This window comes from Talpa europaea, assembly GCF_964194135.1.
Source record: "Talpa europaea genome assembly, chromosome: 1".
Taxonomy (NCBI): Eukaryota; Metazoa; Chordata; class Mammalia; order Eulipotyphla; family Talpidae; genus Talpa; species Talpa europaea.
Window position 1 is genome coordinate 44672883 of NC_140073.1, and position 25262 is coordinate 44698144.

Sequence of the window (25262 nt, forward strand, 5' to 3'; positions counted from 1 at the left end):
TTTATTGCAGCATTCCTCATGATAGCCAAGTCATGGAACCAAACTAAATGCCCATCATCAGGCAACTGGATAAAGAAATTGTAGAATATATATCAGTTCAGTAGTACTCAACTGTTGAAAGATTAAACAGTACCTTTTGGGACAAAATGGATGGGTCTCAAGGTGATTTTGTTAGGTGAAATAAGTTAAAAAGTAAAAGACAATTAGCAGATGGTTCCACTCATTTGTGGAATATAAATAGCAAAAGAAAACACACTGGCAAAACATAACAAAAATAGTTGAATTCTGTGAAATATATACTGGTTACAACAGGGGATGGGAGGGAGGAAGGAGAGAAGAGGAGGGAAGGTGGTAGGGTATTTGTACAGGTGATTAGGTGGAGGGAAATGAAGCATGTGCACGTGTAAAGGTGTGAAGTGTAATCCCAAAATTATATAGTTGTATAAATGATTGGCAAATCAGCAAAATTTGAAAAACAAAATGGGCACACAGATCAATGGAATAAGATTGAGAGACCAGAAATAAAGCCACACATATATGGGCAACTAAAGGAGCTGAGCACATACTATGGGGGAAAAGGAAAGTATTTTCAGTAAACGGTGCTGGGAAAACTGGAAAATTACATGAAAAGAATGAAACTAGCCCACTATTTTAACACTGTACTCAAAATCAACTCAAAATGGATTAAAGACTTGAACACCTTAAGCCATGAAATATATAGAAGAAAACATTTGCAAAAAAACTCTTTAATGTCGATCTTGGTGATGTTTTTGTGGATTCATCTCCAACAGCAAGAGACACAAAAGAGAATGGACTATATAAAATGAAAAAACTAATACACAGTAAAAGAAACCATAAAAAAAGGCAGCCTGCTGAATGGGATAAGATGTTTGCTGACCATATATCAGCCAAAGGGTTGATAACCAAAATGAATAAACAACATGTACAACTTGCCAAAGAATAGCAACATACAACCCAATTAAAAAATTGGCAGAGGCTCTAAATAGACATTTCATCAAAGAAGACATACAGATGGCCAACAGACAGATCAAAAGATGCTCTATATCACTTATTAGGGAAATGCAAGTCAAAAGCAGAATACAAATCAAAAGACTTCACCTTACAACAGTTACAATGGCTATTATCAAAAAGGCAAGAAATAACAAAATGTTGGTAGGTTGTTGAGAAAAAGGAAAGGAAATTGGTCTAGCCCTTATGGAAAACAGTATGAAGATTCCTCAAAAAAATTAAAACTAGAACTACCACCATTTCCAGTATTCCCACTTCTCGACATTTACCCAAAGAAGTATGAAAACTCTAATTCAAAAGGATAGGTGTATCACATATTCAGTTCGGTACTGTTTACAATAGCCAAGATATGGAGACATTCAAGTGACTGATGGTAGATGGTTGGATTAAGACGGTGTTGTATACAAACAAAGTGGAACCCTGCTCAACTATTTAAAAAAAAAAAATCTTGCTTTTTGTAACAGGATGCCATGATGGACCTTGATGCTAAGTGAAATAAATCAGGAGAAAGGTGCACCATTTGAGTTTATGCTTTAATAGAATATAAACTAAAAAGAGCAATTGGACAAACAAAATATCTCTCAGACTCTGACAGCAGAATGGTGGTCACTAGAGGGGGATGAGCAGGGAGAGAATATAGATGGAAAGGGCAGGTGGTCATGGTGGTGGTGACTAGGCATTTGGTGATGTTACGGAGGTGAGAAACTGTACACCTCAAACTCATGCAGTGTTGTAAATTAATGTTATCTCAAGCAAAAGAAAAAGGAAAAAGAATGAACTCTAAGGTAAACTTTAGGGATAAAGATATGTCAATATAGTTTAATTGGTTGGCACAAATGTGCCTCTGTGGTGGGGAATGTTGGTAATGAAGATGGCCCTGCATAAGTGGGGGCAGAGAATAGATGGAAAATCTTTATGCTTTCTATCAAGTTTTGCTGTGAACCTGAAACTTCTCTGAAAAAAAATTTTTTTAAAAGGGGGCAAACCTGACCTCCCTGGTGGCACACGGGGGTCCAGTCTCAGTGCTATCAAGCTATCACCAACCACTGCAGCATGAGTTTGATCCCTGGCCAGGGAGCTAACCCAGAGGGTGCAGCAGACATCTCTTGTCTCGCCCACTGCTCCCCTCAGCAGTGTGTTTCAGTAGACCCGCCTGTTCTGCTCTCTACTCTGTCTCTGGTGAATCTTCTCACTCCCCCACACCTCTGGCCTGTACCCCAGTTCTTGTATGCATAAATAAATAAACCTTTAAAAAAACAAAAGTGAGCAAACAATTTGAGTAAACATTTCTTCAAAGAAGATATATAAATGGCCAATAAGCACATGAAAAAATGCTGAACATCATTATCCATCAGGAAAATGCAAAGTCAAAATCACACTGAGATGCCATTTCTTATCTACTGGGATGCTTTCATCAAAAGAGAAAAACAAGTGTTGTCAAGGGTGTGGAGAAACTGGAACCCTCATACAGTGCTGGTGTGAGTGTAAAGTGGTGTGGCTTGGTAATTCTTCAAAAAGTTAGAGTTACTATATGATCCAAGAATTCCACTCCTATATATAGACTCAAGACAAATGAAAGAATGTCTACATAGACACTTTAGACAAATGTTCATAGCAGTATGTTTTGTAATAGCCAAAAAGTATAAACAACCCAAAATGCCATCAATTGATGAATTGATAAATAAATGTGGTATATCCGTACAGTGTAAAATTGGCAATAAACAGTAATAAACCACAATATATGCTTTAACATGGTGAATATTGACATTGTGCTTAGTGAAAGAAACCGACCACATTTTGTGTAATTCTGTTTATGAAAAATATCTAGAAGAGACAAATCTATATAGAGACAGAAAGTAAACTGAGCTGGGAGGAGGATGGAGAGTAACTGCTGACTAGTGTGTGGTTTCTTTTGGAGTGGTGAAAGTGTTCTGGGCTTAGTGGTAATGGTGGTACCATCTCTGAATACACTACGAAGCACTGATTAGTGTACTTTATTTTTTATTTTTTGCTTTTTGCTTTTTAAAATTTATTTTTTTTTACATTCTAAAAGCACAGGTTTATTGGGAAAAGGAGAAAGGAAAAGAAGAGGCCCCCCACATAGACCCAGGTGGGCAGAGAGTTGCTGCTGCTGCTGCTTTTTTTTTTTTTAACTTTTAAAAAAATTTATTTTTTTATACAACATTGGTCGTTTCTAAACAGTGTTTGTTTCCCCACTCTCCCCTGGTGTAGTTCCCATAGAATTCCCTTCACCAGTGTACCTGTGCACCCTCACCTCAGTCTCCGCTGCTCCTTCCTCCCTCCTTCCAACCCCTCTCCCTCCTCGTCCTCTGCAATATGTCTCTGATTTATAATTGTCTGTTTGTTTTTGTTTTGTTGTGTTTTGTACTGTTATTATTTTTTTCCCTTGATGTCTTATTTGGTTCCCCTGTATTCCTCCTATAAGTGAAACCATCCAATATTTTTCTTTTTTCCTTCTGGTTTATTTCACTGAGCATAATTCCTTCTAGCTCCATCCATGTTGCTGCAAATGGCATGAGTTTATCTTTTTTGATCGCTGAATAATATTCCATTGTGTATATGTACCACATCTTCTTGATCCAGTCATCTGTTTTTGGGCATTTGGGTTGTTTCCAGATTTTACCTATTATAAATACTGCTGCAGTAAACTTAGGGGTACAGGTATGTTTTTTGAATCAGTGTTTTTGTGTTCTTTGGGTAGATCCCTAGGAATGGAATTTCTGGGTCATATGGTAGCTCCATTTTTAGGAGACTGAGGGACCTCCAGATAGCTTTCCATAGTGGTTGTACCAGTTTGTACTCCCACCAGCAATGTAGGAGAGTTCCTTTTTTACCACATCCTCGTCAACATTTGTTGTTACTAGTTTTTTTAATATGTGCCATTCTTACTGGTGTAAGGTGGTATCTCAATGTGGTTTTTGACTTGCATTTCCCTGATTATAAGGGATGTTGAACATTTTTTCATATGCCTGTTGGCCATTTGCATTTCCTCTATGGAGAAGTGTCTTTTCAGCTCTTCTGCCCATTTTTTGTTCTGGATTGTTTATTTTTGTTGAGTTGTGTCAGCTCTTTGTATATGCGATCAGTCCCTTATCAGTTGACTGGAGTGCAAAGATTTTTTTCCGAATCAGTGGGGTGTCTCTTTATTTTGGTTAATGTCTCTTTTTCTGTACAGAAGCTTTTTGGTTTGATGTAATCCAGGTGTTTATCTTTTCCTTGACTTTCTTTGCTTTGGGTGATGAGTCTTTAGAGATGTTGCTAAGATGTATGTCTTAAAGATACTTTAAATGCATGGACTTTGTGGTATGTGAATTAGATCTCAGTAAAGCTATTATTAAAGAATCAGGAAAAAAGAATAGGTGCATAGAAGAATATGGCTGTAGGCCAGATTATGAATGTTGACTGTTGGGATGCAGTCGCAGTACCTCTCTGTCTTATAGTACATGTGAATAACCTGGGTATCTTCTTAAATGCACATCCTGATTGAGGAGGTCTGGAATGGAGTCCAAGATTCTTAGTTTCTTTATAAGCTGTTAGGTGGTGATGCTGCTGGACTGTGGACCATGCTTAGCAAGATAGTAGGGGATGTTCGTTTGTTCTGTGAATGGTATCAATCTAAAGAGTCTCCTGGAACCAGGGGGATTGACCAGCATTTTGCGGAAGACTGTGTGGTTTGGTGGAAAAGAGGGATTTAAGGGACAAATAATAAACCTATGTTTGACTTCTGAGTATCTGATATTTGTGGGGGACAAGTGGTGGTCTTTGCACCTGAGAAAAGATAGCAGCTAACCTCTAATCAGTTTTCTTTTTTTGTGAAGTTTTCTCTTCCCCTCTGCCTGCTGTTTTTGGTTTAATGTCTTTGAAATCTGGATCTAGGTAGGTCCATTGGCATGACTGGGAGCCTTGTGAAATCCTAGGAAGGGAATGATTGGCAAGACAACATTGAGTGAGGGTCTTAACAGTTGAATATGGGCCTATTAATCAGTAATCTTGCCCTGAGAGCCTGCTAAGGAGCTAACTGAGCTTGGGACAGATTCAGTGCTTCAGACTGGTTGAATGCTTGGCCCCAGATGAATAAAATCATTCATGAGGGAGCAAATAAAGATGTCTTTCCAGATGGTACAGGTTAATTATAAATATAGTTTGCAGTTTTCTTTGTTTTTCCACTAGAACTAGAAGACTAGTTTGAATGTAATTTAAATAATCTTTAGGTTCAGAAGGCAAATACTAAAGCTGAATCATATTTTTATTTTATTTTTTTATTTTTTATTTTTTTATTTTTTTTAAAGATTTATTTATTTATTTGTTTGTTTTGTTTGTTTACACATACAAGCACTGGGTACAGTCAGAAGCGCGGGAGGGTGAGAGAATTCACCAGAGCCAGAGCGGGGAGCAGAGCAGGCAGAAGGTCCGAAGTACACTGCTGAGGGGAGCAGCGGGCGGCAGGAGAGGTCTGCGCGCCATGTGGGACCCTCCTCCGGTGGCCGGGGAGCTGCCGGGGATCGAACCAGCGCTGCAGAGGTTGCGGGCAGCTTCGCAACCCAGCGCTCAACCGCTGCGCCACCGGGGAGGCCCTATTTTTTTTTTTTATTTTAAATATTCCTTTTTTTTGGATAAATTTTATTTTTATATTTCCCATACAATTGTGACCCCCTTATTTTTACCCCAATCCCCCCCCAACCCCCCATAGAGTGTCTCTGGTTCATAGTTGTTTGCTGATTTTGATTTTTACTTTCTTATAGTTATTCTTTTTCCTGATCCCTTTTATTTAAGTTTTCTAGATTCCTGCTATGAGTGAGACCATCCGGTATCTTTCTTTTTCTTTCTGGCTTATTTCGCTGAGCATGATCCCTTCCAGCGCCATCCATGTTGCTGCAAATTGCATGTGTTTATCTTTTTTGAATGCTGAGTAATATTCCATGGTGTATGGTAATATTCCATGTGGTGTACCACATCTTCTTGATCCAGTCATCTATTTTTGGGCATTTGGGTTTCCAAAGCTTAGCTATTGTAAACAATGCTGCTATAAACATAGGGGTGCAGGTGCTCTTTGGAATTGATGTTTCTGTGTCCTTTGGGTAAATACCTAGTAGTGGAATTGCTGGATCATATGGAAGCTCTATGTTTAGTAGGTCCAGAAATCTCCACACAGCTCTCCATAGTGGTTGGACCAGTTTGCACTCCCACCAACAGTGCAGGAGAGTTCCTTTTTCTCCACACCCTCGCCAACATTTGTTGTTGCTAGTTTTTTTAATATGTGCCATTCTCACTGGTGTAAGATGGTATCTCATGGTAGTTTTGATTTGCATTTCCCTGATGACAAGTGATGTTGAACATTTTTTCATATGCCTGTTGGCCATTCGCATTTCCTCTTCAGAGAAGTTTCTTTTTAGCTCTTCTGCCCATTTTTTGGCTGGATTATTTTCTTTGTTTTTGTTGAATCTTAGCAGCTCTTTGTAGATTTTTGTGATCAGTCCTTTATCATTAGTGTTGGGTGCAAAAATGTTCTCCCAGTTGGTGGGGTTTCTCTTTATTTTTGTTATTGTCTCTTTTGCTGTGCAGAAGCTCTTTAATTTGATGAAGTCCCAGCTGTTGATCTTTGCCTTCACTATCACTGCTTTGGGTGATGTGTCTGTAAATATGTCTTTGATGTGCATATCATGTAGTGTTTCGCCTATATTTCCTTCTATGTATTTTATGGTTTCAGGTCTTATGTCTAGTTCTTTAATCCATTTTGAGTTGGTTTTTTGTGTATGGTGTGAGGTAGTAGTCAAGCTTCATTCTTTTGCATGTAGTGACCCAGTTTTCCCAGCACCATTTATTGAACAAACTTTCTTTGCTCCAATGCATATTCTTTACTCCTTTGTCAAAGATTAGTTGATGATAAATCTGTGGGTTTATTTCTGGATTTTCTATTTGATTCCATTGGTCTGTGTGTCTGTTCTTGTTCCAATACCATGCAGTTTTGATGATTATGGCTTTGTAGTATAGTTTGAAGTCTGGGAGTGTGATGCCTCCATTCCCTTCTTCCTTCTTTTTTTTTTTTTTTTCAGGAGAGCTTTGGCTGTTCGGGGTTTTTGGTGATTCCATATGAATTTCATCAATAATTGTTCTATTTCTTTGAAGAATGACACTGAAATTTTTATTGGAATAGCATTGAATCTGTAAATTGCTTTTGGTAGGATGGCCATTTTAATAATGTTTATTCTTCCAATCCATGAGCAGGGGATGTCTTTCCATTTCTTTCTGTCTTCTTCTATTTCTTTTAACAGTGTTTTATAGTTTTCTTTGTATAGGTCCTTTACCTCTTTTGTTAGATTTATTCCCAAGTATTTGATTTTTTTTGTTTTGATAATAAAAGGGATTTTTTTTTTTGATTTCTTCTTCTTCAGATTTATTGTTTGTGTATAGGAAGGCTACTGACTTTTGCGTGTTGATTTTGTATCCTGCCACTTTACTGAACTGATTGATGAGTTGAATTAGTTTTTCTGTGGAGTTTTTGGGGTTCTCTATGTATATTATCATATCATCTGCAAATATGATATGATAGTTTGATAGTGGTAGTTTGACTTCTTCTTTTCCTATTTGGATTCCTTGTATGTCTTTCTCTTGTCTTATTGCTCTGGCTAGGACTTCCAGTATTATATTGAAAAACAGTGGTGAGAGTGGACATCCTTGTCTTGTTCCAGATCTTAATGGAAATGCTTTCAGCTTTTCACCGTTGAGAATGATACTGTAAAGCCGAATCATATTTTACTTGGCATTTGTAATGTCCCGTGAAGTACTGAATAATATAGTGGTCCTCTAAGCCATAGGTGTAGTCTAAGTCTCAGCATTTCCCATCTGAGCTGTTTTTCTTGAGACACTGAAAGCTTTACTGTCCTACGCTTCACCAACATTCAGTTCCCCATCATCTTCTAATAATCCCACTCTCCCAGCAGGAAGCTAATGAAATCGCGTGGTCACCTTGAATGTCCTTACCCTTACAACCCCACAGTGTCAAAGTCAGTCTCTATTTAATCTGTTTTCTTACCCTTTCTATTGGAGAAACCAAGGCATTTATGAGGATGTTTGACCACTATCTCATCCAGAGACACCCCTACACCTGACCCAATTCTCTGGATCTTCCCAATTTTACTTTCAATGGACTTGTCTTGCTCTTTGACATTTAGTTGTTTTTTGGTTTGTTTTGACATGTATTTTTAAAAACATTTTTCAGGTGCCTCCTGATTTCAAGTGAATAATCTTTCCTAGATGCTTATTAGGTATTTTTCAAGTGTCTGCTTATGCTCTCTCCTCTTTGAGCATCTCAGAGTGGTTGCTGGTTTGTCAGCATACTTGCTTTCTACCCTATTAGAGAGAATTCTGTTCAATTCCACAAGTACTCATCAAATACTTAATATGTGCCCAGCTCTGTTATTCAAGCAAGCAGCAAAGAAATACACAAAGACTAGAGACAGAAATGGGTCCCATGAGTTTTGGGACAGTGGACAGAGTTACTTGGCGCGATGCAAGTTCAAGTTGGAAAGGAAGTAAAGAGCGTTTATAGGTAGCATGAAACTTGTGTATTCCTTGTGAAATATGTTCCTTACTTGTTTGTTCAGGTTCCTTAATTGTTTGTTCAGGCCACCTGGGCCTTTCCATTTCTTAGGTCTACTTGTTCCCTCTCTGAGGGGAACTCTGTCCTCCTGGGGAGATGAAGACCTGTCAGGACACCTTAGGCAATGTGTGAGTAGGGAAAAAGAGGAGGGCGGTTGACTTCATAGCCTTGATTGGCTTGGTGAAGTTTTGTGATCTTTTTTTTAAACGTGACTAGGATATGTAGAAACCTGAAAGCCTTCCTTCAGTGGTGAGCAGCATTTCTAGTATACACATTTAGAGATGTCTGGTAAATTTGACTCAGTGATATGATGTTCAGCTGATTATATATATATATTTTTATATTTTTAAAGATTTATTTATTTATACAAGCACTGGATACAGTCAGAAGCGCGGGAGGGTGAGAGAATTCACCAGAGCCAGATCGGGGAGCAGAACAGGCAGAAGGACCGAGGTACACTGCTTGGGGGAGCAGTGGGCGGCAGGAGAGGTCTGCACGCCATGTGGGACCCTCCTCCAGTGGCTGGAAGCAACCAGGGATTGAACCGGCACAACAGAGGCTGCGGGCAGCTTTGCAACCCAGCGCTTAACACTGCGCCACCGGGGAGGCCCTGATTATATTTTAAACATTACCCTTAAAGTACTTTTTTGAAATTATCAAAGGATAATGGGAAGCTAGGCCGTGGGCAACATGAGAACTAAAGGGTATTAATTGATTAATTAATTTCAGTAATTCTGAGGCCTTCTCTCTCTTCTAGATCATGGGACAGTTTCAGCACTCATTTGAGTGCTTTCATGTGCTTCTGTATGGCTTTAAGAAAGTGAGACTTGAACCTTGAAATCAAGAGTTTAGTATTCTTCTAGACCAGTGATTTTCAACTGGAGGCATTTTTTTTGTCCCTCAGGGAATATTTGACAATCTCTGTAGACATTTTTAGTTGTTGCATCTTGGGAGTATACTACTATCATCTAGTGGGTAGAGGCCAGGGATGCTGCTAAACATCCCACAATGAATAGCCTCCTCCCATCCAGTGAAGAATTGATAGCTCAAAATATCAGTAGTTACAAGGTAAAGAAACCCTGCTCTAAAAAGACTAACATATAGAACCAGAACTTTGAGGTTGGAAGGTCAAACTGCTAGTTAATAGCAGAGCAGGGTCTCCAGCTCAGTGCACCCTAGTCTAATGTTTTACCTGCAACCATGGGCTCCATTAGAGTCAAATGTCATTATATCACAGAATGTTATCTCTAGCTTCATCTTCATTAATACTGATTCATACTTTTTGTTTTAGCCATATTGAATTGTTTGTATACTATACAACTTACTCCTTCATGTTGATATTATATTCCCTTTGCCTGGAACATAGTTCTCTCATTTCTTTATTTGGATGATAATTCACATCTCTTCCAGGAAAGTCTCACTAATCTCTCACACCACAGATTGGATTAGAAGTTGCTTTTTTATTCTTCCATACCTAGTCTTCAGCATATAATAAGAAATTTTCCTGTATGGATGTCTGTCTTGGGAGTTTGACTGCACAGAAATGCTCAGCTCAGGGGCCAGTCCTCACCCTCATTGCCTAGCACAGATATGCTATAGTCATAAGCATAAGCCAAAGCAAGTGGTTAGGGAAGGGAGACGCCAGTGGGAAATAGAGTATTGGGGAAAGCTTTGTTGAGATTGTGACACTTGAAGCTTCATGTAATTCCTTGAAAATACTGATTAATGCATGAACACCTTATATTGGGCAGGGACGATTCTAAAGCAGTAATGGATTTCTCTGATGGTGTTTTTCTACAGGTTGATATGTCAGACCTTTCCCCAGAGGAACAATGGAGGTAAGTATGACAGTGCGTGCCCCTTGGGCTAGAGAACTATATATTAACCCAATTAATAGTGTTGTATGTTTATCCTGTTTACTTCCTTGGTTGTAGAAGGCAGTGGTTTATAACTAGTAAGACAGGTTTTTTGGGCATGTTTTACTGTACCTGGGTCATTCCTGGGTGTCTCTCAGTACTAGGGGAGTAAATAAGGTAACTGTACCAAACAATCCATCTGAGTTTGAATACCAGTTTTGCCATTTCCTATCTATGTGATCTTGAGCAAATTACTTAACATCTGTTTTAACCTTAGTTTTCCCCATCTGTAAAGTCAGGGATTAGATTAATTTATGTGAAATCCGTAGAACAGCACCTGGCATGTAGTAAGCTTCCAGTAAGTGTTGCTTATTTGGAAGATGGTATCATTAGCATCATTATCCATGAAATAAGGCAGAGAGAGCTCTGCTTGATTAAATAGACATGTCTTCTTATCTCAACTTTGCTATTGGCTTTCCTGGACTAAGGTGAATTGAGCTGTACTCACCAGAATTAATCAGCAATATCTTACAGTCATGCTTTCTCTTAAGTAAAGAAGTGTCAGAGTACCACATAGACCTCCTAAGGTGGCTGACCATTGAGCTGAACACAGCCAAGTAAAATTTAATAGTGAGAAAGAAATCCTTCATTTAGACTAGAGCTATTGACTATAAAAATGTTGATTATAAAACCATAGCATCAACTCACATGACAAACCCAGTGAAATTTTAGAGGACTTTAAGCTTAATATGTGCCACTTAACACCAAAATACTCCAAAAAATTTAGATGTTCACATCTGTCTCACAATCAAGGGAGGTGATAGTGCAACAGTGCTCTTGTTTCAGTGATGCTACGCTGATTTTGTTGTAAACACAGCATATTAAGGTCATACTTAGCTAGATAATATCTAGAAGAAGGCAGCTAGGACTACTGGTTTCCACATTATGTTACATGAATAGTGTTTAGAAGATCTAGAACTGTTAACCTAAAAGGGCACAAGAGAATGGTGATAGGAACAGGATAGCTTTTTTTTTTTTTTTTTTTTTTTTTTTTTTTTTAAAGAAGATGTGATAAACCTTTGAAGGGGCAGCATTGGGAAAGAGGAATAGATGTCCTTTGTTCCAGAGTGTGGGATTAGGTCCAATGAATTAAAGCAACATGAAGATAGATTTTGTTTCATTATCAGAAATATCTTTAATAATCTTGGTATACCAAGAAACAGTGAGCTTCCTGTCTCCTAATGCATTGGAATTTTATTCCTTCATAAGCACATATAAGTATCTACAATGTGCCAGAGTGCTGGTTCTATAATAGATTACCTTAAGAGGCATTTATGTTCTCAGCCATTCGAAGCATTCAAACAAGGGATTATAGAAATCATTTTTGCATTGGATGGAAATTAAACTAGATAACTTCAGTGGGCTCTTCTCGAGCCTTTTGTTGATTTCACATCCATTCAGTTATATACTGTTTGAGAACAAGAAACTTATGTTATCTTTACAACTTTCATAGCCTTTAGTTTTTTAAAGTATTCTTTATTTTTTTAGTTTAGCTTTCCTCACAACAGCCCTATGAGGTATGTTATGATCCCCTTTTGACAGATGAAGAAATCGTGATGTAGAGATGTGAATTCTCTTGGTTGTGACCGCTTAGATGTGTCTGAACCTAAGTGTTGAGTAACCCTGTTATCTTTTCGTCAGATTCTCACTCAGGATAGATTTTTATCTAAGACAAACTCTTGGCTAGGCCGACATTTGGCTGCTCACTTTGCCCACCAAGTTTTCCCTTCTAACATTGTATTATGAAAAACTTCAAACGTACAGAAATGTTGAAAGAATTGTGCAATGATTGAAAGAATTTTAAATACCCAAATGCCCACCACCTAGAATCTATAGTTAGCTTTTTGCTAATATTGCCCTATCATTTATCCATAATTCATCCCTCTGGGTTCTTCTTCCTTAGACTTTCACTGTTCTTAGGAATTCCATGAAGACACCATCTATGTTATCCTTTACCTCCCTCCCTATTACCCCATGTTTAGAGAAGGCGGTCCTGACTACAGGTTACATTAGTTTTAGTTTTTTAACTCCTTCCTCATTCCTCTCCCTTGTTTGACTATGACCCGTAGTGGTAAGAGTGAATGTGCTTCTCTGAGAGGAAGCTTTTTGCCTGTATTGGCCAATGGAATTACTTTCTGCCAATCCTTAGGAAAAGAGTAGGCCAATCTTAGATTAAATAAGAGTTTCCAGCTGTATTCTCCTTGACCCTTGAAGAGGTTATTTATCTGTGTTGGTGAAGTCATTGTTGGATTAGTATAAAATTAAAACAGATTTTCAGACTTTGCCTTGTCTTCAGAATCCCTGGTACTGACAGGAGAATGAATAAAGCAATACTTTATAAAATCCTGGAACCAACGCACATTTGCAGTGTTTCTCCTTTACAGGTTTCATAAACATCATTGACTAAGTAGAAGGCTTTATGACTGTAATCTTCTCTCTGAGTTGCTTTCTCTTTCCAGTGACAAGTTAAAATAAGACCAAAATGGGCAGTGACACAGGATTCTTCTGGATCCTCTTTCTAGCTGCAGGAATAATATAAGGTGCCCAGTTGGGACAGGCAGAATACTCACCTTTCACCCCAGTGACTAAGTTTGGTGACTGTCTCCTAGAGAACCGCTATTTTATCCCCAAATGCCTGTCCTCGGGCGTGTGTCTTTCTAGCCCCTTACTTGCTGCTTGCTACCCTGCAACTGCAAAACACAATGAATATGTCTAAGCTACACATTACTGGAATATCTGTGGAAAATACTGTTCCTTTACCACCTTGCCATCCCTGACCTAGCTTACTCCATTTTGTTTGGCTTTCAGGATCGAGCACGCACGCATGCATGCCAAGCACCGCGGCCACGAAGCCATGCACGCTGAAATGGTCCTCATCCTCATTGCTACCTTGGTGGTGGCCCAGCTGCTCCTGGTACAGTGGAAGCAGAGGCATCCCCGCTCCTACAATGTAAGCCACTCTGCCTCTCATTTTTTTTTGTACATCAGTCATTGAGTGACCCTCCTTAGGAATTCTAGGGTCTAGCCTAACCCAGATCACGTGTAGGCAGAGGATGTGGACTTTATGTATGAATGGTGATTAATGTATGGTGGATATCTGTTCAATGGGCAAGTGATCCAGAGGGTGAAAACGGATAGTACCTGAGACTATTTTCATGACTAGGTAAAGGTCCCCCCACTTTTAAGCATTTTGGGACAGATTCATAAAGGAGACATTTATCAGGAACTATTCAAATAGAGGGAGAAGTGATCATTTGACTGGGAAGACTAAGTCTCTACTGAATCTTATAGGTAGGATTTAGGGTTTTTTTTTTTTAAGGTTGTAATGGAGGAAATAAAGAATAAAGTGTATAAATAAGAAAACTTAGCTAAATGGCAGAAGTAAATCCTTCCTTATCAGTAATTACTTTCAATGTAAATGGATTAAATTTCTCATTAAAGGTAGATTGGATTTAAAAAACAAGAACTATGATCCATTTATATCCTGAAAGATACTTTATATACTCTAGATAATATATAAAATAAAAGGATGGGAAATAGATACCCCATGCAAATAATAACCAAAAGAGCTGGCTGCCTATTACATATTAGACAAAGTAATCTTAAAACCAAAGAAAATGAGAGACAAAGGACTTTTTTTTTTTTTTTTTTTTTTTTTTTTTAAGATTTATTTATTTACACAAGCACTGGGTATAGTCAGAAGCGCGGGAGGGTGAGAGAATTCACCAGAGCCAGAGCAGGGAACAGAACAGGCAGACGGACTAAGTACACTGCTGAGGGGAGCAGCAGGGGTGGCAGGAGAGGTCTGTGCGCCATGTGGGACCCTCGCCGGTGGCCGGGGATCAAACAGGCGCTGCAGAGGCTGCGGGCAGCTTCGCAGCCCAGCGCGCAACTGCTACACCACCAGGGGAGACCCGAGACAAAGGGCTTTGTATATTGATAAATAGTTCAGTGCAACAAGAAGCTATAACAGTTTCAAACACATGTACCTAACAAAGGATCCCCAAAATATGTGAAGCAAAAGTTCACAGAATTAAAGGGAGAAATAGATGTTACTACAATGATAGTTGGAGACATCAGTATCTCACTTTCAGTAATGAATGGAACAACCAGACAGAGAAAATCAACAGGTAGCAGATGACTTGAACAACACTAAAAGTCAATTAGATATAACAGACATTCACAGAACTTTCCACCCATCTACAGAAGTGTGCATATTCTTCTCAAGTGCACATGGAACATTCTCTGGGATAGACCATATGTTAGATCACAAAATAGGCCTCAAATATTTTAAAATAATTGAAACATTAAATTCAGCTGCTCTGATAATTGGTAGGTAGTCTGTTGGATTCTTTCATAACTATTAGACGTTTTTAACTCATTCAACTATAATAATACCTTTTAACATAAAAAACTTGGCACACAGCACTATTAAACAATCCACACCTACTGTAGCACAAGTTCTATCTTTCAGCAGTTATTTCAGTCATTCTGCCTGTTTTGCTCCCCACTCTATCTCTGGTGAATCCTCTCACCCCTCTACCACTGGCCTGTACCTCAGTTCTTATATGCATAAATAAATAAATCTTTAAAACAAACAAAACTTGACACATACACAAATACTTTGAAAGAATACATAGGTACATATAATAGTTATGATAGCTGACATACTATAGTACATACAATAGCTGGTTCATACTGAACCAACCACTGTTATATGCACTTTTTTTAAAATTAAGATTTATTTATTTATGCAAGAGCTGGGGTACAGGCCAGATTCGCGGGAGGGTGAGAGGATTCACCAGAGACAGAGTGGGGAACAGAATAGGCAGACTGAAGAAATACACTGCTGAGGGGAGTAGTGGGCATGACAGAAGAGGTCTGCCACGCCATGTGGGACCCTCACTGGCCGGCTGGGATCGAACCAGTGCTGCAGAGGCTGCAGACAGCTTCACAGTGCTGTGCTCAACCACCTGCGCCACCAGGGGAAGCCCTATAAGCACTTTTTATGTATAGACTCAGTTAATCCTCACAATAAACCAATAAGGTAAGTACTGTTTTCTCAAATAACAGATGAAGAATTGAGTTATAGAAAGACTCGGTAACTTGTTCCAGTGATAAAACCATTATTATGTTAACCCGCATAATTTTACCCAGGGCTTTCAGTCTGAATCCATAAATGATTCTTTTTCCTAGTAAATGCTTTTTCAGACCTCTTTTAACATGGTCTGTAGCCCACAGAATGGGAACTGCTTTACTTTCTCATTTAATTCTCCTAATAGCCCTTAAGGTAAGTACAGTGAGTAAAATGAGGCCCAAATAGTTGAGGCATGAAGGAGATACTAATAGAGACAGGACTTGAACCCATGATTTCTGTTTCATACTTCATAATTTCTTTTGTACCATATGTTGCTTTTGGAAAGAGATTTCCATAAAGGAAATCAAGGGATAATCTGGAACACAGCAGAAAGAGAGACTAATCTTTGCTCTTGAGCTGTCACAGTTCTAGACATTACTGACCACAGCTAGCTCAGGTATTTGGCATGCACAAGAAGAGATATCAGTAGCTTCAGGTCACAGTGCATGAAACCATCGTATATCACCAAGGTTTTTTGTTTTTTTGTTTTTTTTTTTTTTTTTTTTTTTTTTTTTTTTTTTTTTTTAATAGAGGCATGCTTTATTTATTTATTTATTTGTTTGTTTGTTTTTGTTTATACATGCACTGGGTACAGTCAGAAGCGCGGGAGGGTGAGAGAATTCACCAGAGCCAGAACGGGGAGCAGAGCAGGCAGAAGGACCGAAGTACACTGCTGAGGGGAGCAGCGGGCGGCAGGAGAGGTCTGCGCGCCATGTGGGACCCTCCTCCAGTGGCCTGGGAGCAGCCGGGGATCGAACCGGCGATGCAGAGGCCGCGGGCAGCTTCGCAACCCAGCGCTCAACCGCTGCGCCACCGGGGAGGCCCTCACCAAGGTTTTTTGAACTATGCACCATCCAGCAGGCTGAGCCACCAGGGGTAGTGCTTCATATCTGAACCCTGTTCATACTTCACCCTGTCATCTGATACAAGTCAGTTATTTCTCAGGGTGTGGTTATGGTGCCTACTCTCTAAAATAAGGTTTACAAAGATGGTTCAATGGAGAAAAATCAAACCAGGTGTAGGGTGACAGCCCTGTTAACATTATTCTCTGCTTGTTTTTAGAAATAATTCTAATTATAATATTAATTATATGTACACATGTACACTACAGTGGTTTTTTGAAGTACATTTTTTAAAACTGTGGAATCCTTTCTTCAAGATTATTAAAGTGGCCACTGTGATGAAACAGTAAGGTAATTCTTACCCTTCTGCTTCTCCCTCATCAGTGTCTTAGGACACCTCTGATTTGTCATTTACTTGTTAGCCTTTAATAGGAAATGTGACTGTAGCTTAATGAGTCCTGTTGTACAGGAAACATGCACAATCATCTCATTACTGCCAAACCTGTGAACATTATGCTCAACTTCACTGGAGAAGGGGCCATGCTAACGCGACATATCTTGTATGGAGAAACTTAAGCTGTATTTGTGGAAAATAGGAAAAAGAAAATCTGTAATGATGCTATTGCACAATAATGAGCTGTATTGGTTTTGATAAGATTTTCATTATGTACAATGAATATTTCTGCTTTGATTAATTAAAATATTAACTCTGGAAGAAGAAAAATTGCCCAAGATGGCATCTCCTATCCTTTTTCTTTTTTCTTTCTTTTTTTTTTTAAGATTTTTTATTTTTTATTTATTTATACAAGCACTGGGTACAGTCAGAAGCGCGGGAGGGTGAGAGAATTCACCAGAGCCAGAGCGGGGAACAGAGCAGGCAGAAGGACCGAAGTACACTGCTGAGGGGAGCAGCGGGCGGCAGGAGAGGTCTGCGCACCATGTGGGACCCTCCTCCGGTGGCCGGGGAGCAGCCGGGGATTGAACCGGCGCTGCAGAGGCTGCAGGCAGCTTCGCAGCCCAGCGTTCAAGCACTGCACCACCGGGGAGGCCCTCCTATCCTTTTTCAAGCTTATCAGAGATAGACAGACCATTTACCTTGGAGGCAGTATAATACAGTGGAGTCAGGCCAGTCTGGCTTGTTTAGCCAGCTCTCCCACTTCATATTCAATACTTTATACCTTTCTGAGCCTCTTTTTCAGATCCCTAAGGTGGGGTGATTATATTTAGCTTAGGGTTATTTTGAAGGTTATAGAGTTATAGAAGATTGTACAGCAAAGTATTTTGTAAACTCTAAAGCTAGTGTTTGTGACTGTTGCTGCTCCTACTTTTATTTTTTTATGCATACAAGAGCTGGGATACAGGCCAGAGATGCGGGGAGTGAGAGGATCCAACAGAGATAGAGTGGGGAACAGGATAGGCAGACTGACTGAAATACACCGCTGAGGGGAGCAGTGGGCGAGACAGGTCTGCCTCGCCATGTGGGTTTCTCCCTGGCCGGCCGAGGATCAGCCAGGGATCGAACTTGTGCTGCAGAGGCTGTGGATTGCTTCATAGTGTGGTGCTTAACCCCTTGTGCCACCAGGGAGGCCCTGCTCCTACTTTTAAGAGGAAAAAAATCTCAAGATAAAAATGTCTTCAGGTACAATTTGATGTGGAAGAAAAATAGACTTTTATTTTTAATCAAGGTCAGTTTAACAAAATTCCTTTTTTTTAGTATATGTGCTGCTGAAGTGAGCACCAAAATTCTGTTTTTAACCATTTTAAAGTATAGAGTCTGTGGCTTTTTGTACATCCACACTATTGTGCAACCAATACCACTGTGTAGTTCTAGAACGTTTTCATTACCCTAAAAGAATAAGTAATAACTCTATTTTGCAGACTCTGGCAACATAAATCTGCTTTCTATGTATTTTCCTATTCTGGATATTCATGTAAATCAAATCCTACAGGATGTGGCCTTTTGTCTGGCTTCTTTCACATAGCATATTTTTAAGGTTTATCCATTTTATGATTGAACAATATTTTATTGTGTGGGTGTATATTTTGTCTGTTCATCAGTTGGACATTTCCCTTTTGCTTCAATCTTTTGACTTTTGTGATTAGTACTGCTATTAATTATATGTTTTTATTTGAATACCTCTTTATAGTTCTTCACTGGAGTGAAGTTGTTCGTACCTCTGTAAGTATGTTTAACTTTTGGAAAAGCTGCCTGATTTTTTCATAGCAGTTGCACCATTTCACATTCTTTTAATCCACAGTGTAATTAGTTTCCAGTTTCTCCACACTCTGATCAGGGTTTGTTTTCTCTCTTTCTCCTTTTTTTTTTTAACCTTAGCTATCCTAGTGGACATGAAGTGATACCTTATTGTGGTTTTGATTGATATTTCAATAATGATGTTGAACGTCTCTTTTGATGTCTTTATTTGTATATCTTTCATGGAGAAATGTCTATTCAAATTCTTTGCCCATTTAAAAATTTTCTTTGTCTTTTTATCTTGAGTGTAAGAGGTCTTTTTATGGTCTAGATACTAGGCTGTTATTTGATGATATATGATTTACAAGTATTTTCTCCCAGTCTGTGGGTTGCCTTTTCATTTTATTAATAGCATCCTTTGATGCATAAACATTTTTAAGTTTGAAGTCCAGCTTATCTATTTTTCTTTTATAGCCTGTGCTTTTAATGTCATATCAAATAATTCATTGCCAAATCCAGTATCATTAAGACTTATCCCTGTTTTTTATTGTTAGTTTGTTAAGTGTTTTTATCATGAATTGGTGTTAGATTTCTCACATGCTTTTTCTATATGAGTTGAGATGATCATGTTGCATTCTTGGTATAAATTCCCCTTGGACCTAGTGTATAGTCCTTTTAATAAGCTGCTGGATTTGGTTTGCTAGTATTTTTTGAGAGTTTTTATATCCATATTGATAAGGGATATTCTGTAGTTTTTAATGTCACGTTTGCCTTCCTTTGGAATCAGGGTAGTATTGGCCTCATAGATGAGTGTTTTGGTTTTTTTTTTTTTTTTTTTTTTTTTTTTTTTAGGGACAGAATTTTGGTGCAGTCTTGACGTGGGAGTCAGGTGACCTAAGAAATATTTCTAGCATTGCTGCTAATTAAATTAGCAGTAAATTACCTACCTCCCCTTAGCCTCTCTTTTCTCATCCTTGTTTCATTTTCAAAATGAGGATTTAAGACTGGATAATTGCTAATTTCTCTAAGTTTTAAATACTATTTTTCATGACTATTAGTCTTTGTGACTCCAAAGGACCAAATTAAGGCTAAGGAATGAATTTTAAGAATGGAGATTTTGGCTAAGTGTTTTAAAGAATTTTTCAGAGTTTTTCAGCAGTGGGCGCTGTTCATTCAGTAGAATGAACTGATGTAGAAGAGAATGATCTTCCCATCACAAGCTCTGTTTTACTAGAGACTGGCAACTATGTCAGAGATGTTGAGGAGGGAATTTTGTGCTTTTTGTAGAATGGTTGGCTGGATGCTTACATAAAAGAGAGTTTGACAAAGCAAAATATTTTTTAAAACTAGGAAACAGTAATAAAGGTTTCTGAGGTTAAGAGGGAAAGGAGAGGATGAAAGTGTCAAAGGGGTATAAGGGATAGTGATAGAGGAAAAAAGTTTGGAAGGCTATGGTCACAGCTTTCAAAAAGATATTTTATGAACTTAGAGTAGTGTGTGCTGGCTATAGTTGACATTTTACTTCAAGAGAGAGATAATCTCAGAAAAGATTTGCATGGTTACCCAGCAGAAGGAAAAAGAAAAGAAAACATTTCAGAAATTCAGAGATTTAGTGGTTTGGAAAGAAAAGAATTTTTATGACTCGGATATCATTTTTTAAAAATTCAAGCTATACATATGTGACATAGAAATCAAAAGTGCCGAGTTAGGGCTTCCCTGGGTGCAGCGGGTTGAGCGCCATGCGGTGAAGCTGTCCGCAGCCTCTGCAGTGCAGGTTCGATTCCTGGCTGGCCAGGGAGATTCCCACATGGCGCAGCAGACCTCTCCTGTCTTGCCCGCTGCTCCCCTCAGCAGTGTCTTCGGTCCTTCTGCCTGTTCTGCTCCCTGCTCTGTCTCTGGTGAATCCTCTCACCCTCCCACGCCTCTGGCCTGTACCCCAGTTCTTGTATAAATAAATCTTTAAAAAAAAAAAAGTGCCCAGTTAAAATCACTGCTAATAATTTGTTACACTTGGACATTTTTTCTATGTGTATGTTAATACTTATAATTGTTGAGAAATAAGCCTTTTGATATATATGCCACAGTTGTCTTCCCACAGTTTGCTATCTTATTTATAGAATTGGTACAAAAGTTTTTTTTTTTTTTTTTTTTTTTTTTATATTTTTATCAGTCAGCTTACTCTATTTATTTATTTATTTATTTATTTATTATTTTTTTTAATAGAGGCATGTTTTTCATTTATTTATTTATTTTGTTTGTTTGTTTTGTTTATACATGCACTGGGTACAGTCAGAAGCGCGGGAGGGTGAGAGAATTCACCAGAGCCAGAGCAGGGAGCAGAGCAGGCAGAAGGACCGAAGTACACTGCTGAGGGGAGCAGCGGGCGGCAGGAGAGGTCTGCGCGCCATGTGGGACCCTCCTCCGGTGGCCGGGGAGCAGCCGGGGATCGAACTGGCGCTGCAGCCGCGGGCAGCTTCGCAACCCAGCGCTCAACCGCTGCGCCACCTGGGAGGCCCCAAAAGTTTTTATAGACTAGATTTATGAACTAATCTGTGGACTGAGGATTCTATTCTTTGCTCTTCTGTTTGGCTGGCCCATCTTGTTGTTCCTGGTTTTTCATCCTGGTGTATCTATAATTCTCTCTGCCTGTACAGATTTTTTATTTATTTATTTGTTTGTTTTTGTTTTTGTGTTTTTTTTTTTTTTTTTTTTTGTTTATACATGCACTGGGTACAGTCAGAAGCACGGGAGGGTGAGAGAATTCACCAGAGCCAGAGCGGGGAGCAGAGCAGGCAGAAGGACCGAAGTACACTGCTGAGGGGAGCAGTGGGCAGCAGGAGAGGTCTGCGCGCCATGTGGGACCCTCCTCTGGTGGCCAGGGAGCAGCCAGGGATTGAACCGGCGCTGCAGAGGCTGCGGGCAGCTTCGCAACCCAGCGCTCAACCGCTGTGCCACCGGGGAGGCCCTCTGCCTGTACAGATTTTAGGTACTTGCTGTAACCATTAGTTTTGTAATTCCTTGGGCCCCTTTCCCTCAAATTTGATCTAGGTTAAAGATGGGCTCAAAGTGGGGAGAAGCAGAGCAGAAACACAGTTAAGACATGGTAAGGTGGGAACTTCACTATTAAATAAATATGGTAACACTAGTTACCATTTATAATTTGCCAGGTATTTTGTTGTGATATAGGTAGCCATTGTATGACTCAGGAGCCAGAAGCTCAGAGATTCATTTAGCTCCACTTAATGGCTTAGCAGAGTTAGAATTCACACCCAAGTCCATCTGATTCCTGCGAAAATGCTCCAGTACCCAAAGGTGAATGGATATGTTTTTTGTTATATATTCACACAATGGAATACTATATAACTTACAAAATAAAACATATATAAAAAACTGTAGCTACAAATAATGGTAAAGATGAATCTTGGCAATGTAATATTGAGTGAAAAAAGTTTCATAAGACAATGCATACCTTGATTATTTTTTATAGAAAGCTAGATATAATTAACTTTAGATGCCCCTGTTCTTACATTGGGGGGTGAGTTTAGTATCTTGTTGTATTATTTTAAAATAATTACCTTATTTAAAAAAAAAGGAAGATATCTTGTCACATGCTTCAGCGTGAATGAACTTGGAGGACATTCTGCTAAATTAAAAAAGCCAGTCACAAAATACTAATATTAATGTTTATTTTCCACTTTATATGATTTCATTTATGTAAGGTACCTAGAGCAGTCAGATTCCTAGAGAGAGAAAGTAGAGTGGTGTTTACCAGGGGCTAGGGGGAAGTGGGGATTGATATTTAAGCAGTATATAGTAGTTTTGCAAGAAGAAAATGTTCTAGAGATTTGTTGTACAACAGTGTGAATGTAGTTAACACTACTGAACTCTAAAATAGCTAAGATGGTACATTATATGTTGTTTTTTATTTTTACCACAATTAAAAATTAAAAGTGCTCCCTGAATGGACTGATCGTGAGAATATTCATTTACCAGGAATTCTGATTTAGTTACATTTTTCATTACTTGAAATTCAAAAATAAAGGCAAAAGAGAAAGCAATTCCCATGACAGGGACTTCTCTCCAGATATTAAGACATAACATAGGAATAGACAGACCAGTAGAACAAAATTCTCAGAGACAGATCCATGTATAATGGAAACAATACACAATAATGGTGAAACTACCAATCAGTGAAAAAAAAGATTTGATGCATTTGATTATATTAAAACTAAGGATTTTTAGGGCCACCCCACCCCGGTGGCGCAGCAGTTGAGCGCTGGGTTGCGAAGCTGCCCGCAGCCTCTGCAGCGCCGGTTCGATCCCGGGCTGCTCCCGGCCACCAGAGGAGGGTCCCACATGGTGCACAGACCTCTCCTGCCACCCGCTTCTCCCCTCAGCAGTGTACTTCGGTCCTTCTGCCTGCTCTGCTCCCCGCTCTGGCTCTGGTGAATTCTCTCACCCTCCCGCGCTTCTGACTGTACCCAGTGCTTGTATGTATAAATAGGTAAATAAATCTTTAAAATTAAAATAAAACTAAGGATTTTTGTCCTATGAAGGATACCATAAGGAAATTTACTGAATAACAGAATGGGAGTTTAGTAATGATTAAAACTGATACTTGATTAATATCTAAACTATATGAATGAATGCCTAAAAATAATAAAAGACAGATAGAAATAATAAAAGACAATAGAAAAGTGGGCAAATGAACAAGCAGTTTACAGGAGAGAAAATCTAAAGGTCCATCAAGCATGAGAAAAAATGCTTGAAGTCATTAGTAATTAGAGAAGTGCATGTAAGATACAATGATTTATCACCTTATATTTATTATTGGCTAGAAACTGTGAAGTTGCATGTTGCCAAATATAGGCAGGAATTAGTAGGAGCCTTCATGTACTCTCTGTGGGTATGATGACTGGTGCAGGCATTATGGAAAGCAGCATGGCACTCCTCAGTCTGTAGAACATACACATTTTAAGGGGTCATGTGGGAGAGTATTCATTCAAGTGTTAATTGAGGAGTTGGAGGCAATCTGGATATGTTTCTCAGAGTAAATCCGGTTCATGTGGTGGGTGCATGTCACACTGTTGTGCAATTAAAAGAAACACAGTAGGTATATCCAAACAATTTGTATGACTCTTAAAAGCTTGGTACTGAGTGGGAGAAAAGTAACAAACAAAAAGGTGCACAACACAGTGCTAGTTAATCAAAAATACATTAACAAAAAATATGTAGAGTTTTAAGAATAGACATAAAGTAGAATACCCTATTAAATACATTAGAATGTCTACTAGTTGAGGACTGGAAATAAAAAAAAAAAAAATCAAAACTGCTCCCTAGATAATGTTATATAAAGGACGGGCACTTGCTGGGCAGTAGAAGCATGAACTATTTGAGATTAGCAGCAGAGCTTGCAAAAATTGCTTCCTATGTCATGCCAAGAAATGTTGAAAGTAAATGATAAGGCTCTTTTTCTCTCAAACTAAATGAAATTTACTCTTCTTTAGTACTAGTTGGTCACTCAGCCTTTCAGTGGGCACCCTAAGCACTGAGTGAAAAAACACTCCTAGACCAGGTTTCTCAATAGGAGGCTGCTAACATTTTGGGCCAATAATTCCTTGGTTGGTTTTTTGGGGATGGAGTGGGGGTGGGGAGGTGTGCAATTATATGCACTGTAGCGTATATGGCAGCAATAGCATCACTCATTTCTGCCCACTAGATGCCAGTAGCACTCCTTCCCCGGCTGTGACAACCAAAAAAGTGCTTCCAGGCAATGCAAACATTATCTGGGGAATGAAAACATTCCTGATGAGAAACACTGTCCTAGACTCTGGGACCTAGAGCAACATGGATATTGCTTGCTATGAGCCCACTTATGAGCAAGGTTTCACTGTGAAAAGTATCAAATTTCTCTCTAACTTCGGAGTTGAAGTCCAACCTTTACCTTGAGAGACTTAGTCAAAATTAACTGATAGTGAGAGCAAGTGATCACATGTTTTCTGTAACTAAATCTCAGGTACTGTTTTTGTTGATATTTAAAAAGAATTCTTTTCTCATCTACTGTCATGTTGGAACTTTACAGCAGCTTTGTAAGAGTTCATTTCCTTTTTTTTTTTTTTTTTTTTTTTTAAATGTTAGTAAACCAAAGTGTAGAATCCTGAAGTTACTTGCCGGTAGGATATGCCCATTAAATTAGAGAGCAGGGCATAAAACCAAAATCTGAGTCTTGGTTAAGTGCTCTCTTTCCACAGAACATTCAATAATGTTTTGAGGTTTCTTGAATGCTTCAGGAAATTGTCAGTTTTTGCTATGGTTGTTTGTGTTTTTGACACCCTCCCCCCCCACACACACTTCAGTTTTTCTTCTTTAATTACTTTTGCCCAAGTCATTTCCTTGGATTTCAGTATTCTAACAAACAGCCCTTTTTCCTTTTTATATCTCATCTTGCCTTTTTAGCCTTTCTAGGATTCCCCCACAAACTCAGTGAATGATGCTAGAGAGGCAGGACTTGGGAGACAGGTGT

General features: G+C 38.9%; 1 protein-coding gene across 1 annotated transcript in view; it reads left to right on the forward strand.

Annotated features, from left to right (window-relative positions):
- Positions 1-25262, forward strand: part of RNF121 (ring finger protein 121) — a gene marked incomplete at its 3' end in the record, with an annotated part of 84944 nt that overhangs the window by 21981 nt on the left and 37701 nt on the right. The window contains exons 2-3 of the mRNA XM_084248520.1: positions 10451-10488; positions 13375-13516. Coding sequence (XP_084104646.1) covers positions 10451-10488; positions 13375-13516 — 180 coding nt within the window. The remainder of the gene's footprint in view (positions 1-10450; positions 10489-13374; positions 13517-25262) is intronic.